Source organism: Idiotropiscis lumnitzeri, chromosome 4 (assembly GCF_059441095.1).
Source record: "Idiotropiscis lumnitzeri isolate Australia: NSW breed Sydney's pygmy pipehorse chromosome 4, RoL_Ilum_1.0, whole genome shotgun sequence".
Classification (NCBI taxonomy): Eukaryota; Metazoa; Chordata; class Actinopteri; order Syngnathiformes; family Syngnathidae; genus Idiotropiscis; species Idiotropiscis lumnitzeri.
Window position 1 is genome coordinate 29,469,893 of NC_142394.1, and position 21,435 is coordinate 29,491,327.

Here is a 21,435-nt window from a genome sequence, read left to right on the forward strand (position 1 = left end):
TGAGCTGGGTCATATTCTTGGAGGCCGAACGTGATCAAAGAAAAAAAAATCAAAAAAAAATCGAGAGAATTTGCCTCAGTGTGAAAATGACTTCAAGCACGTCTGCCCATGGAACCGCTATATTAAAAAAAAAAAAAAAATGTTACCCATTCTCCCTGCTCTGGAACTACTGGGGGAATGCTAGACGCTAGGCTAACTTGCTAGGCACAAGCTAGCTATAACGGATTAACACTGTCCTACCACAAGTCCTCAAAGACAAAAAATCTTGACTCCACTGTGGGAAATAAGCGACATTTGAGGCAAGTATTGAGTAGTAATAAAAAATAAATCATAATGATGATAATAATAATAATAACAACAACAGGGGGTGACGGAGTTGCCATGCTAACCGCTAAGCTAACAGCAAATATAGAGCAGCGAAACCACTTTAGTACACTTTTATGAAAGTTGGAAAGTTTGAACAGCAAATCAGCAGGTAAATTAACTGTGACATAATGACGCTTTTTTATCTATTTATTTATTTATTTATTTATTTTAAACAAAAACACAATACCTCGTTTTGCACGCCCTGTTCATGTTTTTCCAATTATGCAAATCAAGGATGCCACAATCTCCGGGTCACAAGTGAAGCCATTAAATCAAGAAAAAAAAATCCTGAACAGAAAGCAAGAGACAGCAAAAAAAAAAAAAAAAGATTAAGACAAATGAGCCCAAAATCCTAATCACGCAATCTAATATGTGCGCAATAAACCACAGCGGGGCGATGAGACGCTTCCGTGCGCGACACGGCTGACATTTCCGTGGGTTTGACTGATGTATTGCGGCACATCACTCATCACAAACGGACGGTTGGGGCCGTGTTCACTTTGCAAATGAAAGTGATGAAAGTGATACGACCTGCGGCAAAAAAAATAACAACAACAACCACCACCAAACGACAAAAACTTCTCATTAGGCATGTGTTAATTGCCTCATTTGGGAGAGAGGAGGGAAAAAATTTTTTTTGTGACGACTCCTGACACTCGTTAAGACTGCATTTTTGGTCTCCTGTGTGTGTGCGTGCAGCCTGATTAGCATTGTGCCTCATGTTCCGCTGCTGTGGCGCCTGAGAGAGGCTATGACAAAGCGAGCATGCAAAAGAATGAGAAAATGAGAGAGAGAGAGAGAGAAGAAGGGGGAAGAAGTGCTGGCTCAGCATTGTGCCATGCAGGAGAAGAGCGGTGGGAGGTGAGCGACGGCGAAACTCGGCGGCCAAAACATTAGGTACAACCGCACGTCTCACGAGCTCCGTCAGAGAGCTCTTCATATCGTCACAAGAAAAATAAATCCATAAAAATGGCATTAATCACCTCATCCAAAATCGTGTTCAATCGCAAAGTATATTTCCTCAAACAAATGCACTGACATCCTGACCAAATAAAAAAAAATGTTCATACTTCACAAAAGCAAATGGCTGAGGCGATATCATCTTCATAAATACTTTTTTGAAGAAGTTCCATAAGTGATGCAAGAAATAAAACAATAAGCTGACAGTGCAGTGTCATAAATCTTCACGCGCTTATTTTTGGTTGACAAAGCTAATCTAACCTATTTTCAGTCCTTGTCCCAAAAAATAAAACGTCCACGGTTTCAATCTTGAGACAACATAATGCTGAGTGAGGGAAGAGCTGGAGTTAGAAGACACTTCTCGTACAGCTGATGGGTGCGTTCTTAAACTTTTTCACTACTTGACGTGGCGTCACATTAATATTATCAATATGTGAAAAAAAATATCAAATTGACCATATTTGGACGTACAAGATTTCCACAGTGGTGAAGAATTTCCCGACCATCTTCTGTAAATGTTTTGTGTTATTTGGTTTTGAACATGACGTCATGCAGGTTTTAAGATGTTGCATAGCACAATCAGCCCTGGAGAGAATGTGTGCCTCGTTTTGGTGGACCTGACTGCATCATTTAACACCAGAGAACACGATATTCTGATGGCTCATTTGCAGCACCGGGTGGGATTTGTGGAAGCACGCTTAGGTTGCTCTGACTTCCGCTTTGCCACATTTTTCATATGGCGTTCCACAGGGTTCAATTTTGGGGCCCTGCTGTTTTTTTTTTTATTTTATTTGCCGCCCCTGGGTTGCATCCTTAAAAAAAAGAATGGTATTTACTTTCACTTCTAGGCGGATGACTGTCAGATCTACCGTATGTCCCGCTAAGCATAAAGGAAATGTTCTCTTTTGTCGCGTCAGGAGGAATTGGAAATTTGCGTTTTAAATTGGACTGTGATTTTAAGTCGGACCAGCAAACTGTGGCGGTTGTTTTTAAAAAAAAATATTTTAGGCTCCATGCAGAAGCAAAACTTCTCCTTTAAAAAAAAAAAAATCAGTTATCCATGCCTTTGTTACTCCTCAGCTGGATTACGGTGAAGCACTAAATTTTGGAGTCAGCCAGTCCTCCCTCAAGCATGTCCAGTTGGTCCAAAATGCTGCTGCTCGCCTCCAAACTGGAGTTGGTGGGAGGGAGCACATAACTCCAAATCTGGCTTCCCTTCACTATATTTTAAAGTTCATTTTAGGATTCTTTTATTGGTCTTAAAATCTTTAAATGGTTTCACCCCATCTCACCCCTCTGAGCTCCTCCAACGATCTGTACCGGTGCCAAAGGTCAGCAGCAGACCAGACGCTATCGGAGGTTCTGATGACTAAGTGGAGCCTCAGAGGGGTTTGAGCAGCGTTGGGCAAACTTGGCGGGCCACAATGTGTTCTAAAATTTGACAGGGGGGCCGGAGCAGGAGCAGATGGATGGAATGTTTTGGTCACCTCACCTCATCGGAGATAAAAAAAAAAAAATACATTTAATTTTAAATGAAAGTGAACAACAGCATTACAACAAAATATATGTCTTTGACACACCACAGTATTTAGAAAATAAATCATAAACAAGGTTAATTTATTTCATTTTTTTTTAAGTCCGGCAGGCGGGATTAAAACTAACGGGCCGCATGTGGCCCACGGGCCGTAGTTTGCCCACGCCTGGGTTACAAGTTTTCCCATTGCCTTCATCTCTTTGGAATGACCTTCCGTTAAATGTTAGGCAAGTGCCCTCTCCGACCATTTTTATGACGCATCTTTGGTGGGTGTTTCTGCAGAAATGCGACAAGCCCGAACGCTGCTTAAAAGTCGCCGTCATTCTGCACCTTCCCGTTCGCGACTGACATCCGCAAGTTGTATCGGAACGGTTATTGCGCCGCTTTATCTCTGTCACTTGCGCTGGCGAATGATGCGGCGATACGCTTCAAGTGTCATCTGGAGAGCATCTATAGTCAGGAAATTGGTTTAGATTTGCCCCTTAATGGCTCTTGGGGGAATATTGCCATACATCTTGGTCGGAGTCTGCACTTAGCATGAAGAGGAGACGTACAACACGGCATTAAACAGCTGAAAGATGGAGACTAACCAAGAAAGCGACAGAGAAAGGCGAGAGGCGAGAAAAGGCAGCGCGGGTGGGAATTGTGGCTCCTGTTCATTGACTCCTTTGAGTGTTACTCCAGCGAGGTGATCGATCTCCCCGCACCGCTTTCATCATCGCCTCCCTCTCGGACCTCCTCGACCTTCATCGTCCTTCGCGTCCTCATCCTTGCCGTCTTCCGAGATCATCTCCTCCCGTTCGCCTTCACATGCAACCTCCCCAGATTCAGGTGGAGCCTATTTCCACATTTCTGCGGTTTCTGGAGAAAATGGCGGCTCTTCAACTTGATTGATGGGAAACGTCTCCAGCCCGAAACGATCCGGATGCGGCATCTTACTGTCGCGCCAAATCATTTGAAAAGCACGAATGACAAACTCGGCGCCATTTTGGAAATGGACGACAAACGAGTCTCAAATTCGGATCCCGGTTCCAAAACTTGCTTTTGTAGGCTATTTACGCTCGCTCGCTTTGTCTCTCGCCCCCCCCCCCGTCCCCAACGGCGTCTTGGCTCCTCACTTGATGTACGCTATTCTCTTCTCGCGCTCATCCCGTTTTCTATCTCGCTCTTTATCCCGTCTGCTTATCTTCCTCCCCACATGCGCTCCCTGGCGCTTTCGTCTCCGGCGGCTTCTTTTGTCCCTCAGACTCAATCATTAGGCTCTTCTTTGTTTTAAGCTTTATATCATTCACTCTCCGAGTACAGTTTGACCTCATCGTCTGCATGCTTGTCTGCACCCTTTCAGGAGTTTTTGTTTTTTTTAATTGCTGTTCATTTAAGCAAGAGTCCATTCACATTTAGACAGCTTGAACTGCCCATTTTTTTTTTTTTTTTTTTTAGCAGTTCTTAACAATCAGCTTTTAGTAAGTTCTCAGCACTGATCACTGCCGTAAGTCACACTCACACATCTGAAGTCTCAACCTTCAAATTTCCGTTTCAGATCCCGTAAAACCAGTGGCAGGCTGTGAATTTCGCACATGGGCCTTCAGAGAAGTCCTGCTTAAATAAATTTCCCTCATAATATGATAATTGATGACATCACGGCTGGACAAATAATATCCAGAAACACACATACGCGGTACTGAGTGAGTGTTGGACGACGTCGCTTCTCTCGAAAGGTCCGTCTTGAAAATGGCCTCGCAACTAGATCTTTCTCACCTTTGGCCATTGTGGTTTAAAAAAGCAAGAATAGATTTTAGATTTTCGAACGGTCGGCAGTTACGACTTTCGGGTGTGTTGATTCCGCTTAGCGCTGCCCCGCACCATCAAAATAAAAACAGCAAGAAGGCCTTACTGTCATCAACTCGTAATCTGATTGGCTATCGGAACTGCCGATCAAATGTAAAAGCCCCCTTGAGACACAGAACAGACGCTCGCACGATTTCATCTTAAGGCCTCGGACGAATAGTGCGTGCTACTGGTATTGTGAAATCTGCCCGGCAACACGAGCCAGCTGAATTCTGATTGGGTAAAACCTAATTTGCAAAAACGCACAAACATGGACAACCCGCCGCTTTCTTTGACAATTTGACGTTTTCAACTGACGTTCCAATTGGAAAGTGACACCAGGTACTGCAGCTCGAATTGCGTCCCAAATGGAATGCAGAACCTTTGCATAACACAAAGAAACATTTTTAAATGCGGCCTTACAAACAGATGAAGATGAAATGGAAATTAAAAAGAGTTAAATGTGATCATCGTAATCCTATTAGATAACATTTCTCTCGTAGCTTCCGGGGCAGTGTGCGAGCGGCTCGCCTCGTTATCTATTTCCTTTTATATTTTTTAAACGCCAACTTTACCGGCTAAACATTTCCTTTTTTTATTTTTTTCCCCCGTAAGTTGAGTTCATGTGTCTTGGTTGACCTTGCGGGTATCGTTCATGGCTTTGTACTTTTTTTCTAATTAATCTCAAGGTACAAACTTTGGGCATTGCCTGCACTTCATCACCTTCATCCTTATTGATCCTCCCAAAAAGCGTTAAGCAAAAGCGAAGGAGGCGCCGCTGCGCGTGGGCGGCGAGGAGGAGAAGCCGTTTATTTTGAAGGTCCATCTGGATCTCGCTCGCTCCCTCGCTCGCTCCCTCGCCCTTCTTGCAGTCAAAAGCGTCTCCCTCGTTCTGTCGCCGTCCGTCCACGTGTTCCGCATCCCATACAAGCCATGTTATGACTCGTTTGCGTCGAGCATTTAGCATTTGATGCCATAAATGCTGAGGGTTGAAATATTAGCTGTTGTAAAATCCAGACTGTATATCCACAGATTAATAGCCCGGGGCCTCTCCTGCTTACGGTGGGACGAGAGAGAGAGAAAACGAGATAGAGGGAATATCGGCGTCAGTCGGGAGTAACAAGCTTATTAACCGTGGAAAAGAGGCAGGAAGCGGTTGCTGCAAGTGGCGCGTGGCTCCAGTCGAGCAGGACTTCCTCCCCAAAGTGCTTGAATGCTAAACGATGTTGACCTTTGGCGGCGACGGATGGCCGAGTTTGACTTTTAAACAATACGGAACGTGAAAAGCACGCGTGGCGTTCCGCATCCAGGCCAAGGTGAATGAAAGGCGCCTCGGAGAGTTACTACTCGGCAGAAGTCGAGGGCGCTTTGTCTTCTGCTGTCCGTCGACGGCGACATGTCAGGCGCTGACTGAGGACGTAGCGTCGCCATATGCATATTGACCGTGCGAACGGGAAGGGTCGGCCTCTGCCGCAGGGAGACGTCAACTGTGCGCTTGCGGAATGCAATTATTGTTGCTCATCGTGAGGACATTACAAGTCAGGCAAGTCTCAATTCATGCAGGACAAGCCAAAAGTTGCTTCCATTTTTTTTTTTTCCTGTTTCGCTTCAGGTATCATTTGGACAGATGTGAGTCCATCAGCATTTGACAGCTTGGGCTTTGCTGTTTTTGTCAAAACTGCTGCCTGGCAAAATGTGCCGTCTAGTGCAGCCACCTGGGTAGACTTTACACGGCTCAAGAAAAACAGGATTGAAGACCTCTGATCTTGCGTGCCTTTGCATTATTGGTGAAATCGCTGAAATTTGTGCCCCCCCACCCGACACCCAACACCACCAACTATAAATAATAGCATTTTCGTTGCAAAACAAACCAACAGCGTAGAGTTAATAATCACTGTGCACAATGGGCAAGCAGAGCGCCACTGCCAACTACTGGTGTGGATGTGCAATTACAATTACACACATTCCACAGGATCACACGTGCCCTCCCCTCCACCAGGGGGAACCGCCCCACTATTTGAGAAGCATTGTGTTAACGTTTCCATGGTATGATGTCATTCGAACTGTTACTGTCCATACCGAGGATCGAGTTGAAGAAAATCGTGAAATGAATCGAAATATAGAGCGAGAAAAAAAAAAGAAATTCGCAAAATTTGCTAAAATTGTTGAAAATTATGTGATAGTCCGCTTCAAAAGCAAACTTTATCCAGAATCTTATTCATTTTGGATTGATCTCCCCTCTGAGATTCCGACGAGTATATTCTCAAGGTCGACGGCTGCCTCCTCCCACCGCTTGGGACGACACCAAGGCAGATGTGCTAAGCGGCACATGGGCCGATGTGTGTTTTGCGGCTTAATTTGGGATTAACACTCAGGATATTACAGATTAACACACTCCAGTTTGACCTTCTGAGTCCGGCTCGCCAACCGCGGACGGATGAGCTTTTATCTGCGGCGGTTTCCAAAACATCAGTCTCGCCGCTGAGGCCTCGGCGACCAATCAGCGGCCGCGGCGTTATTGTGATTCCACATGATCATTTGGAAATGACGACATATTGTTGCCGTGAATGATTTACGGAGGTGTGCCGAAGAAGACGGCGCGCAAATTCCGTTTTTTTTTCCACGGAGGTACGTTTCGATTAAAGGCTCACGCGCACACGCCGACACACAACCTTGCTGTCGACTGAGGGCAAAGCGCCAGCTGCTCCCGTATTTCTCTGTTCTCATTCATAGTTCATGCTCCTCATTAAAAGTTGATCGCGGGAACACTTGCGCAGCGACGCTCCTTCTAAGTCGTCGTCTTCTACTCTTCAGTTTGCAGCGCCCTCGGACTACACACCGCAGGCAAAAGATCCTATTTCGGCTGCAAATTGCGAAACAGAAACCCGATGTGAGCGGGGATGCCAAAAAGTGGATTACGCAACTCAACTCTACTGAAGAGGACTGAAAAAAAATAAATAAAATGACGATTAGCGACTCTTCGCCGCACACCAAGACACACTTCTGCAACGGAAACTTAAAACTCCGTATCGGGTTTTGTGGCTCCAAGCACAGTATGACTTTTTACTGAACCATAAAAACATGGCGTGATTGTCACTAAAGAGAGGAAATGGTGATTGTAAAAGTGTCACGGTGGATATTTGGAGATGCTGACATGAAACCGCGATTGATTGGCTTGGCGACGAGAGTCGGGCCGCCCGCGCACGGCAAACAATCACGAGCCGTCTCGATAATCCCGCAGAAGGTCACGCTCGCACATATTGCAACGCCTTAACTATTTGAGCGGTTCCCAGTGCAAATATCACCACTCTGGTTTAACCCTTCCCTCGTGTGTTTGCCTCGCAGAGCCGCAGCTGAAGGGCATCGTCACGCGGCTGTACTGCCGACACGGGTTCTTCCTTCAAATGCTGCCGGACGGCACCATGGAAGGCACAAAGGACGAAAGCAGCTCCTTCTGTAAGTGAACACGCGGTCGACAGCGCGACGGAGATGTTGCGACCTAGGCTTGTGCAATTAATCCAAATACAATTACGATTACGACACTCATAATTTTAAATAATTTTTTTAAAAATTATTATTATACAGAGTATATATTATATTTAAAAAAAATTTAAATAGTACTTATTTTACATCTAATACTGTTGTCAGTATACTTGAGTTCAAAATGTGGGCGTTCTATTGAAATTGATTTTTTTACATTTTTTTATACAAGTTAACCATACTCAATTTTTTTTTTTTAATTTCAAGATAAGATTAATTTTATTTTATTATTATTATCACTGTTATTTATTTATTTATTTTTTGGGGTATTATTGATGCTTGACAAAACAAAGGCGCTCCCCAGGGTTTTTGTTCCAGTGATTTTTGAATTATTAAAATGCTTTAGTAAGATGGTGGAAGAACAAAATATTCATCGCTGTTAAATCAACTTGCTGAGAGTTACAACGGCCTGGACACGATTGGAATGAGGAGTGGTATGAAAGATTTTTGTGAAACACAAAATGTTGGACGTGTGAACCATGAAAATGTTTACTAAAAAGAAAAAAAAAAAAGAGAAAAAAAAAAGAAAAAATAAATAAATACATTTGATTTGTCTTAAAATTGTTTCTATTGATAAATATATATTTTTTTGTTTTGTATGTCCCAAAAGTCGTTTGAATAATCGTTTCAATTATTACGAAAATCATCAAGATTAATATTTTTCTCATGATCGATCATGCAGCCCTATTGTGACCTTTTGCAGCGTGTTGCTAAACAAACCGCCACAAGTCGCAAAGCAGAGGTGAGGAGCAGTACTTCCACAGCGTACGCAAGGATTTGAGAGCCTGCTCGTTGGAGAACACCGAAGATCTCAATCAATCAATCAAGGAACGCGTGAAGGCCCCCTGGTGTGATTCACATCAGACATGCTTCCCACCGCAGAGTGAGAAAGCCAACAGTGCATGACTAAAATGTTCCAGTGTCGTATCACGGGATGTCGCAACGCAGCTTTTTCTTTTTTTTGTCACGACACCAATTTGGACGGAAAACATGAAGTTTGCACAATTGCGAGATTTACAGCGCAGCGGGAGAGGCAAACGGCCACCTGGGTGAAATTTACATTGGAGCAATTCATTAAGACTTTTTTGGCTGCGGGGCCGCCGCTTGTCCTTTTTTGCACGACGTTGGCATTTGCTGAGTGGAGACTTTGTTTGCTTAAGGTTTAGAATTGTTCAAGTGGACCAAAAGTGCAAAAAAGCCCGACTTGGTAGGCTTTAAGCACCCACACACTGCTTAATTATGAAAAAAAAATATGAATCATGATTAAGTGATAATTGAAATCCAGTTGTCTTCGGGCAGTAGGCGGGCTACACGCTCAACTGGTTGTGAGCCAATCGCAGGGCACACAAAAATACGAAGATGCAAATTCCACAATCGAACCCGACACATCTGCATTGTGAGGCGGACGCGCGGTCATCCCTCGTGCAGCCCAAAACAATATTAAGACAAATGTAGTACATCTTAAAATAAAAAAATTAAAATAAAAATGTATACATTTGAGTATGGTTACCCTGTCTAAAAAACAGTGCATTGAAGTTTAGTTTCTATCCACTCTTAAATTGCCCAAACTGTTGCAACATTAAATAACCAATTTTAACAGAACTCTCAACTTTTTAACTCAAGTGTACACACTACCAGCAGGCGTGGGCAAACTGCGGCCCGGGGGCCACATGCGGCCCATTAAACGTTTTAATCCGGCCCGCCAAACTTGAAAAAAATGAAATGAATAAACCTTATTAATGTTTTATTTTCTAAATACTGCGGTGTGTCAAAGACAGACATTTTGTTGTAATGCTTTTGTCCATTTTAATTTAAAATTAAATGCTTTTTTTTTTTCTCCGATGAGGTGAGATGGCCGAAACACTCCATCCATCTGCTCCTGGTCTGGCCCCTCTGTCAGATTTCAGAACCCATTGTGGCCCACCAATTAAAAAGTTTGCCCACCCCTGCACTACAGTATTAGACATTGTACGATTTGCAGTATTTTAACGTTTTATAAATATATAATATATACTCTATATTATGCCAATTTTGTAATCGTTGAGCGTAATAATCGTAATTGAATTTCAATTAATTGCACAGCCCTGTCAGAGACCCTGAAATTGGCCTTCGTCACATCTTTTTTCCAGAAGTGACTTACTTCTGGTGTTTGTTGACAGTGGCCTCGAAAAGAAGCGTGAGAGCGTCACGCATGCGTGGAAAGAATTCCGAAGCAAATGACACTCCAAGTGGATATCGAGCAACACTCTGCAAGATGAGACTTGAAACGGTGTCGCTTTGTGTCATGCCGCTGCCTCGCCGTGACATAGGCAATCCCGTCTTCACGGGCCAAAAAAATGGGGGGGGGGGGGGCACCTGTCGGACTCTATTCGTCACCCACCCTCATGGACTGCCTGGCCGGTGCAGGCGAGACACGGACAAAAAGGCCCGAGGGACGGTATCGTCCTTCCGTCGAGTAGACAGAAAACAAAGATATCGACACGAGGCAAGCAGCATTCTTGAACTCCTCTGACATTATGTTCAAATGGATGAAGACGAATACACACGTGATATTTGAAACGGTTCCTAACTTTGTCATACATCCAGATCATTTTAATTTCAGTGCATTGGATTATTTAAAAAAGTAACGCAAAGCAACTGGAGTCAAAATGACTACATTGAGTAAAGGAACACGTTAGAGTCACTTTCTAACGCATCGCTGGTCCATTTTTCAAAAGAGCGCCTTTTCTTTTTAGAGGAACACGGCGGAATCTTGAGCTGAAGTGTTGTGACACACGCTCACTCACTGGTTGCTAGGTTCCCCCGATATACACACGCGGGCGCATTCTTCACGCCACCAGATTGGCTTTTTGCGTGGTCGGCCAAGGTCGGGCTTCCCACCAGACGCCGCGTTCCACTGATTGGAAGATGAGCGCCGTCCTATAATTGCATTCAAAATGTTTTTCCACGGCTTTCCACTTTATTTGACCCCAAACGACTCTGTTGAAGAAGGAAAGAAGCGGGTTGACGATGCGGGGAGACAAAAGGAGGTGGGGGTGGGAGAAGAAAGAAGAGAGGAAAGCGAGATTGGGGTGATGAAAGCCATATTGACTCTCAGCGTGTAGATCAGAAAGCCACAAGGAGCGGCGTCATCCTCTGACTTTTATCCTTTTTAATTAGCATCTCCCGCTGTTGGAGGGAAATGTTATTTATCTGCGTCTTTGCCCTGGAACTTGTCTCGCTTGCTGTGCCTCCATCCCCTCCCATTTGAGTCTCTTTGTCTGACTTTCCCCCCGTGCCTGATATCATTCAGCGCAAGAAGAGAAATCAAAGGCTTTGCGGAACTGCGAGGACCAGGACGAAGACTGTGAGAGTGAGCGCTTGAGGAATAGCAAACGACGAGAAGCGAGACGGCGGAGCGCTCCAACACAATACAGTAGTACAAGACAAAACGGAACATCTCAAATCATATTTCCCAATTGAAATGAACGGAAAGGTGATTAATCCGTTCCAGCGCCCCGAAAACATCGAAACAAAATTGGGGCAGGTGATTGCCGAGCATCCATTTTACTAAGTAAATTGAAATGAGCGGCATGCCCACTCAGACAAGTCCTCATTCTCTTCAACATGGCACTTGCATGATTACTGGCTGATCTTACGCTTGCTACCAGCTGCTGGTCGTTTGTTTGTTTTTTTCTTTTTTTTTTTTAAAATAACATTGCGGTCAAGCCTTATCCTTCAGTCAGAATGTGTGAGAGACCCTCCCGTACACTCTTGCTTGGAAAAAAAAAGGGGGGGGAAAGACGTATTTATACGTCTTTGGTAGGCGGGGACTAAATTTCTGAAGACGCATGTATATAAGTACATCACAGTGCAGTCTCTAATCTCGTTGCACACTTGAGTACAATGACAATAAAGGAATTTCTGATTCTGATTCTGAGTAGTGTACCTGACACATTTTACTTGAAGCAGGGCTGGAGTCAAGTCCACCTTTCTCATGTCCAAGTGAAATTGGAGTCACAACATCACAAAATGAGAGAAATTTCATGCTGCTTAACACTCTTCTTAGATGGCATCTAACCTTTTTTTCTCTCAACCTTGTGTGCCGACAAACAACAAAAACAAGTTGACGGGTGCGGTATATGTCGGAAATTGTCCTCGTACAGAATCTGAATGTTGCTTCATGTTTGTTTGTTTTTTTTCTTTAAGACGATGTGGAAAAAGCCAACTCTCGATAGTTGGTAAAACATTTTTTTGTGAAGAAGTGGCTTGTCCTGAAAATATGTCGGAATAAATTAAAAAACGGGACTCAACATTTCCACGGAGGATAAAGAAGATGCGTCTTTGAATATTATGTAATCTATCTGCATGTGTTGCAAAAAACCTACTGTGATAATGTCCGTCTTTATTTTTTTTTTTCCGGTCTATGGCGTTTGGCATTCCGTGTTAGCATGAAGCTAGCAGGCTTTTATAACTCAAAATACACGACGCGCGATTCTCTCGTCACCGCACTCCAATCGACATCAAACTCGGAAGCGCGTTGCAATGCAAAGGCAAGGTCGCACAATCCCGTCATTTGCATCGCTTAACTTTTGTGTCCCGCTGCCACCAGCCGCGTACCCCCCCCCCCCCGCATCCAATCTAGCGTCTCGTTCTCCTTGCTTATTTATTGTCTCTATGATCTCCAGGCCTCAAATTGACTGGCGGGATTGATTTGGCAACACCTTCCGCCCGTCCCTCTCATTTCCACTCCCCTGGGGAACAACGAATAAAAGTAAACAACTTTTTTTTTTTTCCCAGAGTCAAATTGAATAAAATGGAGGAAGAGTGGATTATCCAGGAAAAGTGATGATGATGATGAGGAGGAGGAGGAGGAGGCTGGATGGATGTGATAGCAAGGCTGTATTTATTGGGTGCTGCGCATGAAAGTCAACAATTTGTCCGTTTGGAGGTTAAAATGATGCAAACGGCGGCTGAGGGCCTCGCCAAAGTCAAAGCAGCGCTTGAAAGGCAGGCACGAGGCGACAGTACAAAGAAAGCCTGGATCCCCACATTGGATTTTTTTTTTTTTTTTTTTTTCTCCTAGCCAAGCTCTCCCCTCTATTTGTCCTCCCCATTGTGACACTTGGCTCATTTGCGAGAGCGCCTCTTTGAGATGCAGAGATCGATGAGGCAAATAGAAGCAGAGCCCCTCCGGAAAGACAAGGAGGAACACGCGGTGAGGCGGCTCGGCCGTTGCAAACAAAGTCGACAGTCGCTTTATTTCACTTCATGGAAACGTTCCATGCATTTCCCTTCAACGTTTGCCGAGGAACTCGCACCGACTCCCCAACTTTGCTTCTCCCCATCGTCGGCGCGATTGAATTTCTGTCGCCATCCATTATGCCGGCGCAATTCTCGATTTGAAATTGATTGCGAACTTGCGAGTATTACATTTTTCATTTGCGGGGAAAATCCTTCACGCATCCATCACTTGAGAATGCACGCACGTCATTGAGGTTGATGAAAGAAAAAAAAAATGCGAGCCACGTTCATTTGTGCGCGTGGAATTGCAAGGTTGCCTCTGAACGATCCTTGTGCAAAAAAAAAAAAAAAAAAAAGTCTCCCATTGCAGCCTTTTTTGAATTCCTCCGTATTTGGCTTTGTGTGTCTTCAACAGTGCAGTTCAACTTGATTCCTGTGGGCCTTCGCATCGTGGCCATCCAGAGCACCAAGACGGGGCTCTACGTGGCCATGAACAGCGAGGGCTACCTCTACACTTCGGTATGTGCCTCTCTCGGATCTGAGCATGCCTCACTCGCCAATGTCCAGTTACAAATGATAAGCACCCTCACCAGCGGCAGCGCTCAAATTCGAGGGCGGGTCCTGTTTTTTTTTGTTTTTTTTCTCCCAAAGAGGAACCGAAAGGCGGTAGTGATCAATTACGTCAGGACCTGGGATGAATAACATTTTTTGGGCCGCATTCTGTGCAAGTGTGATCGTTATTTATTTATGTAATACACAGGTGCGTCTTATAGTCCGGGGAATACGGTAATTTCCACGTCACACAAACAGAGATGAGGCCAAAAAAAGGAAGAAAAAAAAAATCTAATAAAAACAGATACATGCACGATGTAGTGATCGGTAAAATGAAAATAATAGAAGACACGGACTGAAAGATATCCAAAATTGCTTTGTTTTTGTTTTTTTTAAAGTCCTACGGGTGGGGCACAAGAGCACTAAAATAAAATTGAAAAAAATGCAGCGTCCGAAAATTATAAATTGATCAGTCTTAGTCAAGAGTTCTTCATAGACTTTCAAAACAAATCACAAGTACTGCAATTATTTATTTTTTTTTCATCTGTGCGGCACGGCCCAAAGTGGCCCGCGGCCCGGTGGTTGAAGACCACTGGACTAAAGCACTGACAAATGCCCACCTCTTTTTTTATATTCATTTTTCACAGTTGAGAAACCGGCTTTCTCCTAACAGAGACAAGGTGACCCACTTCTCTTTAACGCAGGGAAAGCACCCCTGCAGAAAAAGTCAGAGAAAATCCCTGCGAGATGACGGGGAAAGGTGGCTCGCCGGATGTGTGCGTGAGGGTGGGGGGTGGGGCTTTTGTTTCCCGTCCCGACCTGAAACAACCTGCTCAGCTCTTATTCTCTGCAAGTGTAAGCCTCCAAATGAAAGATCGAGGGCAAAGCTGCAGGAAAGAAATTGAGGCGGGAGGCATTTTCTTTTTTTTTTTTTCGCCTTAGAGAAGCGATGTGGCAGGAAATGTGCAAGTAGCGTGGTGTCCCCCCCCCCCCGCCCCAGGATGAATCCAAAAGAGCCTCAATGAGCGCTGGCTCTGCAATGCGGGAAGAGGAGTGATCGGTCCGGCCTGCGAAAGGGTGACCATCCGAGCAGCGCAACCTCATTAAAGGAAAGGTTACGCCGCTAAAACTTGCTGCGTCCTGTTGATCAACTGGCACACTCAATATCTGAACGACGACAAGAACTGTGGAGAGACGCCGGTGTCCCGAGCAGCTCATTTACGCGTTGGGAGAATTCAAACTAATATTTCTAATGAAAACGGGGAGATTTAAAGATGAAAAATTAAAAAAAACATAGCTCAGCAAATTAAACGTTAATTCAGCCTGCTATCTTTTTGGTATCACATAAAGGGAAAAGCCAAAGACGGGCTAACGAAAAGCATCTACACGACAGGATTAGCAACAGGTGCTGGAAAACAAAAGGTGCAGCAACACTAATAGACTGACATACTAACAATCCTCACAAGTGCATTTTATTCATCTTCTGCGGAAAACAATTACTTTTCCTGCAGTTTACTTAGAGTAAAGATAAAGATGTCCTTTATTAGTCCCACAATGGGGAAATTTGAAGTGTTACAGCAGTATTTGTCGCTTGTATTCATTTGTGGTCACACATACGAGAAATGGGTCATTTCATCAAATAATTGCATATTAAGGTGTGGCATTTGAGTATTTTTCATATCGTTCAACCTAAACTTGAACACAACCGTAAAAACGGATCATTCAAAACCGCTTCAACACCAGAAAATAACCCGAGTTCGGAAAATAAATAAATGGCGCTCAGCTGAGGACATGGTGGCCCATATTATCAAACGGGGGGTGTGGAAAAGCCTCCTGGGAAGAGACAAGATGGAAATGATGTGTGAAGAGGACAAGGGGAGGTGTCATGCGACGTTAAACTGGACGGTAAAGAGACACACGAAAAATAAATATATAAATAAACACAATTTCTCCCCTAGTCTGTTTGGCTTCCCACCACATGCCCTCAGCAAAGCCACATGTGCAGTCAGGTATAAACACAGAAAGGCAGGAAGACATAATTGGGCCGGACCGCTATCGGGGCCTCCAACATCCTCCCACGGGGAAGGAAAAAAGTTGTAAAACTCCAAACTCAGAGAGCAATGAACACAGCTTTCGCCCTCGGGGACCGAATATTGAGAATGTCAACGCAGAAGGTGGAGCACAGATAACGCATTTCAAGAATGTACACAACCGGAAAGATGGAATTTAAAAACTCAATAGATTCTTTTGGCGGAAACAACTTGCTTGCTTTGTTATGCTCACTAACATTGTTGCATAATTTCCATTTTAAATTAAAGTTGGTCCAATTGAAATTACTGTTTGTGTTGTATATATATATATATATATATATATATATTAGGGCTTGCAAAATTAAAGCGTTAACTCTAGATTAATTTTTTTTTAAATTCATGCGATTAAATATTTTAACTCAGTTAACTCAGTTTTATTGACTTAAAAAATAATTGTTATATCTTGCATCCACATTTAGCACATCATCTCGGAACAAAACACCCGTCTTGAGGTACCACTGGGCCTCGCAAACTGCTGGAGTGTGGTGCTAAAAACTAAATGAGAATTGTTTCGAACGAAAATGCCTCGAAAGATGACTCCATTTAGATCCTAATCAAGGATCAAATAGAGCTATTGGAAAAGTTTTTGATTTAAAATACACTTCATATTTGGTGAATTTACATTAATTAGAAATGGAATGGAAAAAAAATGCAATTAATCGCAATTACAGATTTTTTTCACTTAATTAGTCCAAAAAAATGTATTTCATGACAGCACTAATATATATATATATATATATATATATATATATATATATATATATCTCACCCCCTCCTCTTCCTCATATCCCTGCCATCAAATCACAAACAGCGAGTCTCATTTTCCTTTGAGTCAGCACCCTTGTTTTTTCCACTCTCCTTCCTTTCACTTTTACTCTCTTCAAGAAGAAACCCTAACGTCGGGGGGGGAAAATAAAATAAATCGCTGAGATACCCCCAGTCGGATTCCCATCCCGTCCGACGTCTTCATCAAGACGAGGCAAGCCAAGATATTGAGAAGCTCAAGCAAGGGCCTCAATAATCAGAGCAGAAAATAAGTTCAATTTTCTATTAAGCAAATTAACAGAGCCACACCGCAACCCCCCCCCCCCCCCCTCCATAGAGACCCCCCCCCCTCGACACACCGTCTCCCCTCTGTGTCCTCTCAAGTGGCGGACGCATGTAAGCTGCAGGAAGGAAAGGAAAAGCAACGTGGTGGCGAGGGGCAATATTTCATGTTCTTTTTGGAAAATCCCCAAATGCTCGACGAGGTTTTGGTAGTCAAGGTAAGAAGCAGAGGACGCCCCCCCCCCCTTTTGCTTCTTGGCCACCGTGCACCCCTCCAGCTGTTCTCATTACTGCCTGTCATTTGTCTAAGGAGTTCAAAATAACAGCTAAAAAATGTTTTCAACCATTTTTCGTTCATATTTTTGTCACTTTAAAAAAAAAAAAATGGTACCCTTTGCGTCCGCATGCGCCTTGTTGACGCCGGCAAATACATTCGTCCTCTTCAATAAGTTTCGTTCCTCACATTTTCTTGTGTCCGATCAAAGAGTAATCCGGGTTTTTTTTCCCCCTCGCCTAATGCTTATTGACTTTTCGCAGAGGTCTTACATTGAATCCATTTCCCGGCAGAGCGCACGGGAGGCCTCACGGCAAATTATTTAGTCTCCCTTTCTTTTTGTCGCCATCCCCTTTCGTGCCGTCGCAAGCGAGCAAGCTCGGGTCACACGGTTGCCTCGGGAGCGGCGTTGCGTAACGACGAGTACGTCCGCAAACAGGTGAAAGTTGAGGGGAAGCTTCAGCAAACGTCCGCATGCTTTGCTGCAGAAAAAAAATTAAAATGTTGCACCGAGACAAATCCGGGCAGCGTGACGGTGCGTGTTTAGAGCACCCCCTACTGACGAGTTGAGGAAGCGCAGTAGGTTCAAGGTTTGTCGGGCTACGCTCAAGGTGACGAGGGGTGACCGAGAGAGCCTTGAAATGATGAGATGGGCGTGACGGCTCGTCAGAGTAAAAAGCTCGGCAGACAGATGCACGTCTGTCCCGCGTGTTGGCGCCCCGTGAATAATGCAGCGACTCAAATGAGTGCGTTGTCACACAAAGTAGAACAGCTGGATTGGTCATGCGACGAATCCGCACTTCTGCTTGCTCATCTAATTCACATGCGGATGGACTTTTTGTGATTTTTTTTTTTTTTTCAATTATCCAAATTGCGGATATTCCGCCAAAGCTTCAGCAAAGTCTCCAGGATCAGACAGCGATCTGAAGAAATGCGAGTGAGGGAGAGAGAGAGAGCAAAGTCCTTATTCAGGCCTTTTCTGCTCACCCGTCACATCAAGGCTCCAAATCAATCCTGCAAATTGGTTTGTTCCCCGACAAGGTTACAACATGACAGAGGGATGCGAGGAGTGGGAGGAGGGGAGTGCGTATGCCGTGAACAAGGAGAGGCGTGGAGAGGGAAAATGTGGGAGAAGCAGGAGGAGGAAGAACAGCGGGTTTGCGCCGGATGTCCCGCTGTTGACATATTGTCGGCTACAAGCGTGTAAATGCGTCTTTGTGGACTGAAGGCCAAAAAGGGGGAAGGGGGCTCGAAATAAATGATGCCCAGGTATCACGATCCCGGTCGAGTAACCGCTGTCATGATGAAATGTGGGCTCCATTTTCCCACGTTGGCATATTCCAAATGTTTTTCTTCACCTATCACCTTTGCGTGCGTGTCTTCCAGGAACACTTCACGCCAGAATGCAAGTTCAAAGAGTGCGTGTTCGAGAACTACTACGTCACCTACTCGTCCATCCTGTACAGGCAGACGCAGTCGGGCCGGGCCTGGTACATCGGCATCAACCGGGACGGCCATGTCATGAAGGGAAACCGCGTCAAGAAGACCAAGGGCGCCGCACATTTTCTACCCAAACTTATTGAAGGTAGGTCCACATCACGGGGCTCCGCGGCGAGTTGTGCTTTTGCCATCAGGCCCTTCAGCGGTGACTAATCGACCACTAATGAAATAATAATCATAATCAATACGACCGCTAGCACGTTGTGGTTATAGAAACGAATGCAGCTGTATACTATTTCAGTTCACTGCGTCATACCGAATGTGCGGATGATGAAAGATGAATTTTAGCTAGAACACGTTTTGCTCCATCCAACCAATCAGAGGACGGCAAATTACTGATGCTATTGAAGAAACACTACTCTTGCTAATATAATTTGAGTTTATCTGTATCAAGGCTATTTAGAGTTGCGAACACTCACAAAATAAAATCAAGGTAAAATTGGAAAAGGTTTTTTTTTTTTTAATCAAAATAAAACGTATTTATTTTGCCATAACTTAATGGCCGGCCATCTTGCACTCCACAAAAATTCCATATACATTAAAAACTAAAACTAATACTAAAACTAATAAAAACAAATTAATTGTCTGAATTTACTAAATAAAGAAAACAAAAACTAACAAACTAAGAACTAATTAATGAAACTGAATTTGAAAAAAAATAATCCATTTATTTTTATTATTTATTTCTTATCTATTTATATTTGATAACCTAACCCATTACTTTTTCAAGCTCAATTAACACTTTCAAAAATGTACAGCTCACCTCACATTTACAAGCTGAGCCGTGATTGGTTGTTACCTGAGCCGTCATTTTCGATCAAAAGTAAGTTGCAAAAGGTGTTAATTGCTCATGAAAAATAAGGTTATCAAATTCATTACGGACAAGATATGAGCATTTTATTGCTGAAAATTGCAAAACTAGAATAGACTGTTGGGAATAAACTAATAAAATTTCAAATGTAATTCAGGTCCCGCCACCAGATCAATTGTTGTTTTTCTTCCTCCCTAAATACAGTGGCCATGTACAGGGAGCCATCCCTGCATGATGTCGCCGAGCAAAGCCCGCCTAGGAAAACGCCCAAGACCTCCAGTGACTCGCCTGTGCACCAGAACGGCAAGAAAGACCCTCAAAGCAAAACCAAAACCTCATCGTCCTAGCGCTGTGAGAAAACACTTGCGGGATGGGGGCGGACCCCTGGAGGACGCCTGAACAGGGTTGTACACCGAAGAGAACATCCTCCCCATCGACCTTCACGTCCGAACCTCTGTGCGACTACTATTTGGGAAGCAATAACTTTAACAAGAGGTGTGGCCTTCTTGCCATAAGCGCTGTGGATTTTCTTTTCTTTTTCCTTCCCGCCCCCCAAGTCGGTCCAGCAGCCGAGCAAAAAGTCTTCCTTGCATTTACCTTAACGGGTGCAACGATGGAATGCTGTTTGAATTTCATTGGCGCCATCAACATCTTCCATGCATGTCAGCAACTTTTAAAGAAGCCCCGTGTGTGTGTGTGGGGGGGTGGGGGGGGGTGCGTGTGTGTGTGTTCCATTTACCATTTGTGTGTTTTGATCAGTTTGCGACTTGTACTCAATTTTTCAATCTTTGTTCATGATGTTGACCATAATCTTTCAACCGTCCAAAAAACACACACACACACCCATGCGCGCATGCACACACACACACACAATTTAAAATAAATAAATAAATAAATCTAAATGGGGAGTACAATACAATCATAGCAATAATAATGTTGCTCTTTTCGTAAGTAATTATCTTCTCACTTTTAAACGGAATATAAAGACGGTGAACTTGCAATTAAATTAACCAATTTAATATTTCCATTCTTGGTACATTTGTTCCAAGCCGGTAATTGTCGAAACACCACGTTCACCCGACGGAAGCGCTTAAGACCTAATTAAATCGCTAAATAGACCTTCAGGTTGCCATGTTTGACCAATCATCCCCTACGGATCACTAAGTCCATTAAATGTTTGACTATTCTTCACAAAGTAATTACACAATTGTTTAATTAAACACCGCCACTGCTAGAACAGAATTAAGACACTGGGCAGATACCGCTTGGGTGGAGGTGAACAAGATTTAACTGTGAAACAAAAAAAGAAAAAAAAAATCTTTGCTAACCATTTCTTTCTAAGGGCTGGGACATTTCTATGTTGCAATATTTATTGTTTTTTTTTTTACAAATGTTTGTTTTTAGGGTGAAATCAAGAGGCAAGAAGCTTCAAAGGGCTGATGGAAGCGGTTGAGTTTTGAATCACTTTCAAAATAGAAAGCAAGCGTGGCTTTGGGGGTGTTAAAGGTATAGGATGAGCTGGAATGTTTGAAGGAGGTTGCATTGTCGCCGTGAAAATATTATCTCTTGGTTTGGATGCAAAAAAATAATAGAATACAGAGGTGCCTTGAGATACAAGTGACCCATCCATTTTACGGCCTACTAAGATTCTTAAAGTAAAAAAAAAAATAAAAAATAGCAGTCTTCACTGAGTTTAACGCCGATGCCAGTT

The 21,435-nt window shown here is 43.7% G+C and overlaps 1 protein-coding gene and 1 long non-coding RNA gene across 2 annotated transcripts in view; one reads left to right on the top strand and one right to left on the bottom strand.

The window, feature by feature from the left end:
* The window catches only part of fgf11a (fibroblast growth factor 11a), a 32,675-nt gene extending 12,242 nt beyond the window's left edge, over window positions 1-20,433 (top strand). Inside the window, exons 2-5 of the mRNA XM_088292422.1 lie at window positions 8,033-8,143; window positions 13,866-13,969; window positions 18,800-18,998; window positions 19,929-20,433. Coding sequence (XP_088148548.1) covers window positions 8,033-8,143; window positions 13,866-13,969; window positions 18,800-18,998; window positions 19,929-20,071 — 557 coding nt within the window. The 3' untranslated portion in view covers window positions 20,072-20,433. The remainder of the gene's footprint in view (window positions 1-8,032; window positions 8,144-13,865; window positions 13,970-18,799; window positions 18,999-19,928) is intronic.
* Window positions 1-21,435, bottom strand: part of LOC148339099 (uncharacterized) — a 57,523-nt gene that overhangs the window by 13,973 nt on the left and 22,115 nt on the right. The gene's annotated exons all lie outside the window — the stretch shown is intronic.